Consider the following 11,877-nt stretch of genomic DNA (forward strand, 5'->3'; position numbering starts at 1 on the left):
AACACACTTATTTACAGTCCCGTATCTTCATGAAGATACATTTGGTTATTTCCATCTGATTGAACAGAAATTGGTGACAGAGTGCAAGGTATTTGGTCATTGTCCCCTTGAAGAAGCACAAATGGAGGTTCAGTTCATTCAGTCGCGAGAAATTTGCCCATTTATTTTGGCTACTGCTAACCTTAACCCTCCTGTAATTTGTGTGTGTTTGTTCCAGCACCGCATGCGCCCTGAGATCGCCCAGCTCCTCACTCCCCACATATACCAGGAGCTGGAGAATCATCCCTCTGTCCTCACATATGAAAACATCAAGGTGAGTTTGCAGAAGACACCAGTTCCCTTCTCAATCCCCTTACTGGGGTAAATGACCCTTCATTTATATCATACAAACTAGTCACTTCTGTGGGTTTGTATTCACATATTTCTATCTTCTTGATCATGTTCAGCTGATAGAACTTGGAAATTTAAATAAAGTCAGGTCAGGTAGGAGAAGTTATAAAAAAAGATGCATGTAAGTAATACCATAGGGTGTGTCTAGACTACATGGCTCCGTCGACAGAGCCATGTAGTTTGGACGTACCCATAGGGCCTACAACCTTTGTCAAGGACCTGAGCCTGACTGTCCTACAGACTCTACAAATACAGAACAAAAATAATGTTCCTGTCCAAAGAGCTAAGGACTTGCATAAAGAGAGGCTATTAGGTACTCAAGGGCTCTTTCAGCCAGCAGAGCAATGCAGAACAAAAACCAATGGCTGGAAGCTGAAGGTAAACAAATTCCAATCGGAAATAGGGCACAAATTGTTAACAATGACACACTCTGCCCCATGCCCCAGCACCCTGCCCCCAGCACCATATCCCCTGCCTCCATCAGCACAGTTGGGGCCACATTAGTGAGGCTTGGGGGATTTTGGAGGGGTTGGTGGATTTTTTTTTCTTGCATTTCACTTGTGTGGTCCCAACTGATTTTTCTGTGGGTCAGTGACCCCTGACCCAAAACAGGTTCCCCACCCCTCAGAAATAAAGACAATGCTGAAACTTTTTGTGTTTGACATAATATTGTATTTAAAAACGAAGCCCAGACAATAAGCCCCCATTGGGCCGCAGCATCATAACACTCCTGTACCTCCCACCCCAAATCAGAGCCTGTCATACACTGGAACCCCCTGTCTGAGCCTCTCACATCCCCAAAGTCCTGCACCTCCACAAGAATCAGAGAACACTAGGACTGGAAGGGACCTCAAGGCCATCGAGTCCAGTCCCCTGCCCCCATGGCAGGACCAAATACTGTCTAGACCATCCCTGATAGACATTTATCTAACCTGCTCTTAAATATCTCCAGAGATGGGGATTCCACAACCTCCCTGGGCAATTTATTCCAGTGTTTGACCACCCTGACAGTTAGGAACTTTTTCCTAATGTCCAACCTAAACCTCCCTTGCTGCAGTTTAAGCCCATTGCTGCTTGTTCTAGCCTCAGAGGCTAAGATGAACAAGTTTTCTCCCTCCTCCTTATGACATCCTTTTAGATACCTGAAAACAGCTATCACATCCCCCCCCCCCGTCTTCTCTTTTCTAAACTAAACAAGCCCAGTTCTTTCAGCCTTCCTTCCAAAGTCATGTAGTCTAGACCTTTAATCATTCTTGTGGCTCTTCTCTGGACCCTCTCCAATTTCTCCACATCTTTCTTGAAATGCGGTGCCCAGAACTGGACACAATACTCCAACTGAGGCCTAACCAGCGCAGCGTAGAGCGGAAGAATGACTTTTCGTGTCTTGCTCACAACACGCCTGTTAATGCATCACGGAATCATGTTTGCTTTTTTTGCAACAGCATCACACTGCTGACTCATATTCAGCTTCTAGATCCCCTAGATCCCTTTCTGCCGTACTCCTTCCTAGACAGTCACTTCCCATTCTGTATGTGTGAAGCTGATTGTTCCTTCCTAAGTGGAGCACTTTGCATTTGTCTTTATTAAACTTCATCCTGTTTACCTCAGACCATTTCTCCAATTTGTCCAGATCATTTTGAATTCTGACCCTATCCTCCAGAGCAGTTGCAACCCCTCCCAGCTTGGTATCATCTGCAAACTTAATAAGCGTACTTTCTATGCCAATATCTAAATTGTTGATGAAGATACTGAACAGAGCCGGTCCCAAAACAGACCCCTGCAGAACCCCACTAGTTATACCTTTCCAGCAGGATTGTGAACCATTAATAACTACTCTCTGAGTATGGTTATCCAGCCAGTTGTTGTACTTAAAAGAAGTACTCGGGATCTTTTTCAGGGGGGATAAGGCAACATGCCACATTTATTGATCACACATAAAATAATCAACAGTTATCATATGCATATGATATGTGTGTGTGTGTGTGTATGTATATATATATGTATGTATATATATGTAAGTCACTCATGCACTCACACACACACACACACACACACAAGCACACTCCGTCTTGCTGTTGTTACCAATGAGTTGCTCCCGTTAACTTCACTGGCCAGGTGAGTTAGATGGGGGAGGGGTGGAGCCAGGCTTCTGCTGATCCGGATCGATGCTCCGATGGTGACAAGACAAAACCCGGGGTCCTCTGCAAGACACCTCACTTTTATAGCATCCCTCTCATATGCAGATATATCCCAGATTCAAACTCTGGGTCTGTGTCAGTTGGTCCCTTTGTGCTGCAGAGAGGTTGTTTTCCAAAGAAGGTGCCTGCTTCTAACCCCAAGGCCGTCAATATGTCTGCTCTTCTTTCTTCAGCCCACTTGACACCTTGGGTCTGGCTTCTACCCCCTCTTCAACTGGTGTAGCTCTCTGGAGGGGCTTGGCTCCCAAGTCTTACTCATTCACACCTCATTCATTCAACAGGGCAATTGATTACAGAGTGGGGGGGAGAGAATGGGGTGAGGGGGAATCTTATTCTACTCCTAGCAAAAGACATTTTTACCACTTTATATATTCAGTTTTCTACAAGTTTTCTATATAGGGTTCTAATACAAAGTTACAAGGTTACATGGAGAGGCACAATGTCAAGTCATATGAAGTAATATATTTAATACATAGATTTATCTACACAGTTATGCACCCATCTTATAGTAGCCCCATCTACGTAGTATTTGCCTAGTTTGTTGATAAGAATATCATGCGAGGTGGTATCAAACGCCTTACTAAAGTCTAGTTATACCACATCCACCGCTTCTCCCTTATCCACAAGACTCGTTATCCTATCAAAGAAAGCTATCAGATTGGTTTGACATGATTTATTCTTTACAAATCCATGCTGGCTCTTCCCTATCACTTTGCCACCTTCCAAGTGTTTACAGAGGATTTCCTTTATTACTTGCTCCATTATCTTCCCTGGGACAGACGTTAAACTAACTGGTCTGGAGTTTCCTGGGTTGTTCTTATTTCCCTTTTTATAAATGGGCACTATATTTGCCCTTTTCCAGTCTTCTGGAATCTCTCCTGTCTCCCATGATTTTCCAAAGATGATAGCTAGAGGCTCAGATACCTCCTGTATCAGCTCCTTGAGTATTCTAGGATGCATTTCATCAGGCCCTGGTGACTTGCAGGCATCTAACTTTTTAAGGTGATTTTTAACTTATTTTTTTATTTTATCTTCTAAACCTCCCCCCTTCCCACTAGCATTCACTATGTTTAGGCATTCCTTCAGACTTCTCAGTGAAGACCAAAACAAAGAAGTCATTAAGCATCTCTGCCATTTCCAAGTTTCCTGTTACTGTTTCTCCCTCCTCACTGACTAGTGGACCTACCCTGTCCTTGGTCTTCCTCTTGTTTCTAATGTATTTATAAAAAGTCTTCTTGTTTCCCTTTATTCCCATAGCTAGTTTGAGCTCATTTTATGCCTTCGCCTTTCTAATCTTGCCCCTGCATTCCTGTGTTGTTTGCCTATATTCATCCTTTGTAATTTGTCCTCCTTTCCATTTTTTATAGGACTCCTTTTTTATTTTTAGATCATGCAAGATCTCGTAGTTAAGCCAAGGTTGTCTTTTGCCGTATTTTCTATCATTCCTACACAGCGGAATAGCTTGCTTTTGGGCCCTTAACAATGTCCCTTTGAAAAACTGCCAACTCCCCTCAGTCTTGATTCCCATGGGACCTTACCTATCAGCTCTCTGAGCTTACCAAAATCCGCTTTCCTGAAATCCATTGACTCTATTTTGCTGTTCTCCCTTCTATCCTTCCTTAGAATTGTGAACTCTATGATTTCATGATCACTTTCACCCAAGCTGCCTTCCACTTTCAAATTCTCAACCAGTTCCTCCCTATTTGTTAGGATCAAATATAGAACAGCTTCCCCCTGGTAGCTTTTTCAACCTTCTGAAATAAAAAGTTGTCTCCAATGCAGTCCAAGAACTTATTTGATAGTCTGTGCCTTGCTGTGTTATTTTCCCACCATATATCTGGATAGTTGAAGTCCCCCATCACCACCAAATCTTGGGCTTTGGATGATTTTGTTAGTTGTTTAAAAAAAGCCTCATCCACTTCTTCCACCTGGGTAGGTGGCCTGTAGTAGACTCCTAGCATAACATCACCCTTGTTTTTAACCTCTTTTAGCCTAACCCAGAGAGAAGGCGTCCTCAGTCTTCTGCCACAACACTCCTACACCATCCACACACCACAAATCTCTGTGCCCATCAAACTCCCAACCTCCCTGCCCTGAGCCCCTCAAACACCCGAATCCAAACTCCTGCACCCTCATATCCACAAGCCTGTGGCTTGCTCAGCACCCCAATCTTCCACCTGACCCTAACACTCCCCAGCCTGGAGCTCCCTCCCTCCCTGAGCCAGCATCCCTTTCTCCACATCTTCCTGCATCCAAATTCCCTTCCAGAGCGTACACCTCTCACCCCTTCCCACGCCGAAATCCCTCATTCCTACCCCAGAGCCCGCACCTCCTGTATCAACCTCTCTTTTTGCAACCCCTGGAGGGCTTCCGAAATAAGTTTTTTTTTTTTTTGACATTTGGCTAAATGTTGGAAAAACCTCTTCTGACAGAAGGATTAAAAAAAAAAGTGGCAGTGTAGCTGTACCCTGAGAATGTATAAGGGCTGGGGATAGCAGGTAATAGAAAGGAGGAGAACAGAGGGGGCGGGGCTTCGAGGAAGGGGGTGGGGTCTTGGGAAAAGGATGGGGTAGATCTTGGCTTGTCCTGACATTTAAAAAGTGATCTTGGGTGTAAAAAGGTTGGAGACCACTGCCCTATATTCACTGGGTACCCATCACCTCAGCATGGGATGCAGAGACACAGTTTTTTTGACACCTTAAATGACTGCTTCTTGAAGCAGTTGGCTCTGGAACCTACAGGAGGAGAGGCAATTCTTGATTTAGTCGTAAGTGGAGCAAAGGATCTGGTCCAAGAGATGAATATAGCTGGACCGCTTGGAAATAGTGACTATAATATAATAAAATGTAATATGCCTGTGGTGATAAAAACACCACAGCAGCCCAACACTATGGTATTTAATTTAAAAAATGAGAAATTTAGTTAAACAGAAATTAAATGGTACAGTGCCAAAAGTAAAATCCCTGCAAGCTGCATGGAAACTTTTCAAAGACACTATGATAGAGATTCACATTAAATGTATCCCCCAAATTAAAAAACACAGTAAGAAAACCAAAAAAGTGCCACCGTGGCTTAACGACTAAGTAAAAGAAGTAGCGAGAGATAAAAAGGTGTTGTTTAAAAAGTGAAAGTTAAGTCCTAGTGAGGAAAATAGAAAGGAGCATAAACTCTGTCAGATTAAAGTGTAAAATACAATAAAAAAAAGCCAAAAAGGAGTTTGAAGAACAGCTAGCCAAAAACTCAGAGTAAAGCAAAACTTTTTAAAAGTACATCAGAAGCAGGAATCCTGCCAAACAACTAGTGGAGCCATTAAGAACATAAGAACAGCCATACTAGATCAGACCAAAGGTCCACCTAGGCCAATATCCTGTCTTCTGACAGTGGCCAATGCCAGATGCCCTAGAGGGAGTGAACAGAAACAGGTAATCATCAAGGAATCATCCATTTCCAGCCTCTGACAAACAGAGGCTGGAGACTCCATTCCTACCCATTTTGGCTAAGAAGTATTGATGGACCTAAGCTCCATGAATTTATCTAGTTCTTTTTTTAATCCTTTTAAAGTCCTCCTTGTCACGACGTCCTCTGGCACAGAGTTTCACAGGTTGACTGTGCACTGCATGAAGAAAAACATCCTTTTGTTTGTTTTAAACCTGCTACCTATTAAATTGGATGATCGAGATGCTAAAGGAGTACTCTAGGAAGATAAGGTCATTCTGGAGAAACTTAATGAATTCTTTGTATCAGTCTTCATGGCTGAGGATGTTAGGGAGATGTAATGAGATTCCCAAAACTGAGCCACTTTTTTTAGGAATCAAATCTGAGGTATTGTCCCAGACTGAGGTGTCATTAGAGGAGGTTTTGGAACAAATTGATAAACTGAAGAGTAACAAGTCACCAGGACCAGATGGCATTCACCTAAGAGTTCTGAAAGAACTCAAATATGAATTTATGGAAACATTAACTGGTTTGTAATCTGTCCTTTAAATCATCTTCTGTACCAAAAGCAAAACTAACACGGCTACATTTCTATCACTCTTCTGTACCAAATGACTAGAAGATAGACAACGTGACACCAATATTTAAAAAGGGCTCTAGAGGTGATCCTGGCAATTACAGACTGGTAAATATTACATCAGTACAGGACAAATGAATTGAAACTAAAGAAGAGAATAGACATGTCAGACATATAAAGGGAAAATCATGCCTCACTAATACACTAGAGTTCTTTGAAGGGGTCAACACGCACGTGGACAATGGGGATCCAGTGGATATAGTGTCCTTAGATTTCTAGAAAGCCTTTGATGAGTTCACTCACCGAGGGTTCTTAAGTAAAGTAAGTTGTCATGGGATAAGAGGGAAAGTCCTCTCATGGACTGATAACTGGCTAAAAGACAGGAAACAAAGGGTAGGAATAAATGGTAAATTTTCAGAATGGAGAGGGGTAACTAGTGGTGTCCCGCAGGGGTCCGTACCGGGACCAGTCCTGTTCATTTTATTTATAAATCATCTGGAGAAAGGAATAAACAGCGAAGTGGCAAAATTTGCAGATGATGCTAAACTGCTCAAGATAGTTAAGACCAAAGCAGACTGTGAAGAGCTTCACAAGGCTCTAATAAAACTAGGTGACTGGGCAAGAAAATGGCAAATGAATTTTAATATTGATAAATTTAAATTACTGCACGCAGGGAAACATCCCAACTGTACGTACAAAATGATGGGGACTAAATTAGCTATTGTCACTCGAGAGAGATCTTGGAATCATTGTGAATAATTCTCTGGAAACATCCACTCAATGTGCAGCAATAGTCAAGAAAGCAAACAGAATGTTAAGAATCATTAAAACAGGGATAGAGAATATTTTATTGCCTCTTCATAAATCCATGTGGGTTTGCCCACATCTTGAATACTGAGTACAGATGTGATCACCTCATCTCAAAAAGATTTCTTAGCACTGGAAAAAGCATTGGAGGCGGGAGCCAGGGATCAGCAGGGACCCTGACATTACTAGCCCTTACTAGAGAGGAGAGGAGAAACTCTGTGTTGGAGAGACCAAGCACCATGGAAGCTGTCAGAGAGGGAGGAAGGTAAGATCAAACAAAACAGTGTGATGAGACAAGGGAATTCAGACCTCTCAAAGTTAATATACGCTTACTTGGACACAACAAACTCTGAGTCATACACAGAACCCCGCATTATGTGGCCCACAAGTACTGCATGTACGTGTTAGAGAAAAATGAAAAAGGGTCTTATGCATGTGGGATACTGCAAGTGTTTTTCATCCTGGCTAGTAGGTATCTAGTAAATAAACGCTGTGCATGGCTCTGTCATCACCCATTTCTTCCACCTGCCCTTAAACTGACTAGTGTGAATGAATGAGCTGTGATTGCTCATTTGTAGCCTGGGAACTCCTTTGGGTAACCTAAAGAATAAAAGGTAGGCATGGGTCTCTAATTAAAATATAAGAAATCAAATCCTCTGCATGCTTCTGGATTTCTGGAATAGTCAGTGATTTATCAGTGGAACACGGGCCAACAAGCTCCCAAACTCTCCCTTACTAGGTATGTTATGAAGGGTCTGACTGACGGATATTTGCCTTAAGTGTACAATCACCAGGGTTCCTCACCATGAATCCAAGTAATTTACAGAGAACTGCTAAGTGGATCATGAAAGGCATGAAAGGGGCTTGCAGAGTTGGCAAATTAGAATGTTTTTTCTTTGGTAACGTTTCCCCCACTTATCTTTTCAGGGGGTCTTATCGAACCTTTTCTTTGTGGAGCATGACTTCCTGGAACAGGAGATTCAGGAAGGGAAAAGCCACCAGAATCCACATGAGGCCCAGTTTGTGGTGGAGTTGTGCAAATACTTCTTGTGCCAGGATTACTTGCCCTCTCAAATCACCATCCTCACCACCTACACTGGGCAGCTCTTCTGTCTGCGCAAACTCATGCCTGCCAAGATCTTTGCAGGTGTAAAGGTTCATGTGGTGGATAAGTATCAAGGTGAGGAGAATGACATTATCTTGCTGTCACTTGTGCGCAGTAACAAGGAAGAGAGAGCTGGGTTCCTGCAGATTTCAAACCGGATCTGCGTAGCATTATCCAGAGCTAAGAAAGGGCTCTACTGTGTTGGGAATATGAGAATGCTTGCCAAGGTGCCTCTGTGGAGCAAGATCATTCACATCTTGCGGGAGAAGGGTCATATTGGTCGCTCACTCATGCTGTGCTGTCAGAACCATCCTGACACTAGGACACTGGTGTGCAAGGGAGCAGACTTCTGCAGAGTTCCTGAAGGGGGCTGTAGTCGCCCCTGTGAATTCAGGCTGAGTTGTGGACATGTCTGCACTCGAGCATGTCACCCCTATGACTTAGAGCACAAAGAGTTTCAGTGCATGAAGCCCTGTCAAAAGGTGCTCTGCGGAGATGGCCATCGTTGCCCCCAGTTGTGCTTTGAGAACTGTGGACAATGCATAGTGGAAGTGCAGAAAACGATCCCAAAGTGTGGCCACCAGCAGATGGTCCCTTGTTCCACTCCTGTGAACAAGTTTTGCTGTCAAGAGCCTTGTCAGAAATATCTGAAATGTGGGCACAAATGCAGCATGTCCTGTGGGCAGGAATGCAGTGTGCAGTGTCTCGAAATGGTTAAGGTCACACTGAAATGTGGCCACGACCAGGAGGTGAAGTGCTGGATCACAGAGGAGATGAAACATGGGATGCCTGTGAAATGCAAAACCAAATGCTCTGTCTCACTGGCTTGTGGCCATGCATGCCCGGGTTCCTGCTATACCTGCTTTGAAGGGCGATTTCATGAGCACTGTCAGAGCCCTTGTAAGCGCATCCTGATCTGCTCCCACCAATGTCAGCAGCCTTGCACCAGAGAATGCCCTCCGTGCCAGCAAACCTGTCAGAACCACTGTATCCACAGTCGTTGCAAAAAGAAATGTGGAAAGATGTGCATCCCATGTATGGAGCCATGTGAGTGGCGCTGTCAGCACTATCAGTGTACCAAGCTTTGCTCTGAACCGTGCAACAGGCCCCGTTGCGATGAACCATGCACCAAGCTACTGCACTGTGGTCATCCATGCATTGGGTTGTGTGGGGAACCTTGCCCAAAAAAGTGCCGTGTTTGTCACCATGATGAAATCACCCAGATCTTTTTTGGCTATGAAGATGAGACAGATGCTCGCTTTGTGGAGCTGGAGGACTGTGGCCACATCTTTGAGGCCCAAGGCCTTGACCATTACATGGATGATGAAGATGAAACTGTCATCAAGCTGAAGGTCTGCCCCAGCTGTCAGACAGCCATTAGGAAGAACCTGAGGTATGGCACCATAGTAAAAAGGCGGCTGGAGGAAATAGAGAGAGTGAAGGAGAGAATCCAAGGCCCTGTAAGTGAAATTGAAACTAGCAGGCACAGACTACAGGATGTGCTGGAAGGGAAGGCTGTTCTGCGAAGGAATCTGCCCACTAAATACCTTCTGTTGGAAGAGAAGTTGATACACCCTGATCTCTCCACAAAGAGTATTGGACTCCTTGAGAACCTGATTGGCTTCTATGGGCGCTTGGGGGAGCTGACAAGCTCCCTGAACAAGGTTGATGTGAATGAGAAGGAAAGACTGAGGATGCGACTGGCTGAAATTCAGGAGTGGTTGGACAAGCCCCGACTAAGCTTCACGGGCCAGGAGCTCGTTGACCTTCAGAGTGAGATTCAGAGGCTTACATATCTTGTGAGTCTCCTGGCCAGATGCAAAACAGCAACTGCAAAGATGAATACTTCTATCTCGAGAGAAATTGGTGCTCTGCGGCAGATCCTAGAGGGAACAAAGAAGTTCACCCAAGAGGATGAAAAGGTGGTGAAGAGGAAAATGGAAGAACTAAAGACAGCTCTTCCAGAGTCTGGGTTGGGAATCTCGGAGGAGGAGCGAGTGCAGATTGTTAGTGCCTTGGGTTATCCACGAGGTCACTGGTTCAAGTGCCCCAATGGCCACATTTACGTGATTGGTGATTGTGGTGGGGCAATGGAGAAGAGCAAGTGCCCAGAGTGTAAGGAAGTTATTGGAGGTGCAAACCACACTCTGGAACACAGCAACCGTTTAGCTCCTGAAATGGATGGGGCAACTCATGCGGCCTGGTCAGAAACTGCAAATAACATGCTCAACTTTGAGGAACTCCGCAGGATGATATAGAAGAGCTACATTTGGCTCAGTAGTACACCTTTTAACCCCATGAATGCTCTTTCTTCCCCACTGCCAAGCTGCATAGCACGTGGAGTAGCCAGCGGGTGCTCACTGGCTCTGTTTGACAAATTGGATTTCTTGTGATTAACACTTGCTGTGTTTGTTGCTAGAACTAGTCCTATTTCCTACTCGCACTTTATATGTCGAATCAAGCAACTGAATGAAATAGATGTAACAAATTCATCTGCTTTAGCCTGAAGCATGCGCGGGGCCTAATGTAGTTCCAGGGCTGGCTGGCACCAGTCGGTGGCATCAGCCCCTGCAGTAGCTCTGGCTATTGCTCATTGCACTGAGTGTTTAACCCTCAATCTTTTATAGCTCAATAAATTTTATTCATAGTCATTTAAATGCAATATTTCCTGGGAGCAGCCTCGGCCCCCCCCGGAGAGACCGGGACACCCCGCTAGAGGTCCGCTCCTCCCCACCGGCCCACTATTGGCGCGGCCGGAAGTCGCTCTGGTGCCCCAAGGAAGGGCTCGGGCACGACCGGAAGTAGCTGTGGGGTTTCAGTGACGGGGGAGCGCGTGACCGGAAGAAGTTCTGGTGCCCCACTAAGCGAGGTCCGGTTCGGCTGCAAGTAGCTCAGGTGACCCGTTGCATCGGATCCGGGCGCTGCTGGAAGCAGCTGTGGAGTCTCACTGAGGGCTGGGAATTGGCCGGAAGTAGCTGGGGGGGGGGGGGCTCAGGGATGGGCTAGGGTCAGTAACCCTGGTGCCTCAAGTGCCGGAAGTTATTCTAGTGACTCACTCGGTGGGGGCAGGGCGCAGCCGGAAGTAGCTGGGGGGGGGGTCTCAGGGATGGGTTAGGGTCAGTAACCCTGGTGCCTCAAGTGCCGGAAGTTATTCTAGTGACTCACTCGGTGGGGGCAGGGCGCAGCCGGAAGTAGCTGGGGGGGGGTCTCAGGGATGGGTTAGGGTCAGTAACCCTGGTGCCTCAAGTGCCGGAAGTTATTCTAGTGACTCACTCGGTGGGGGCAGGGCGCAGCCGGAAGTAGCTGGGGGGGGTCTCAGGGATGGGCTAGGGTCAGTAACCCTGGTGCCTCAAGTGCCGGAAGTT

At 45.4% G+C, this 11,877-nt stretch overlaps 1 protein-coding gene across 2 annotated transcripts in view; it reads left to right on the plus strand.

The window, feature by feature from the left end:
* The window catches only part of ZNFX1 (zinc finger NFX1-type containing 1), a 49,804-nt gene extending 38,641 nt beyond the window's left edge, over positions 1 to 11,163 (plus strand). For both annotated transcript variants that reach the window (XM_075917720.2, XM_075917721.2), the window contains exons 13-14: positions 218 to 313; positions 8,335 to 11,163. In XM_075917720.2, coding sequence (XP_075773835.1) covers positions 218 to 313; positions 8,335 to 10,770 — 2,532 coding nt within the window. In that variant the 3' untranslated portion in view covers positions 10,771 to 11,163. The remainder of the gene's footprint in view (positions 1 to 217; positions 314 to 8,334) is intronic.
* Positions 11,164 to 11,877: the final 714 nt, after the last annotated feature.

Source organism: Pelodiscus sinensis, chromosome 17 (genome assembly GCF_052426305.1).
Source record: "Pelodiscus sinensis isolate ZL-2025 chromosome 17, ASM5242630v1, whole genome shotgun sequence".
In the NCBI taxonomy this organism is placed as follows: domain Eukaryota; kingdom Metazoa; phylum Chordata; order Testudines; family Trionychidae; genus Pelodiscus; species Pelodiscus sinensis.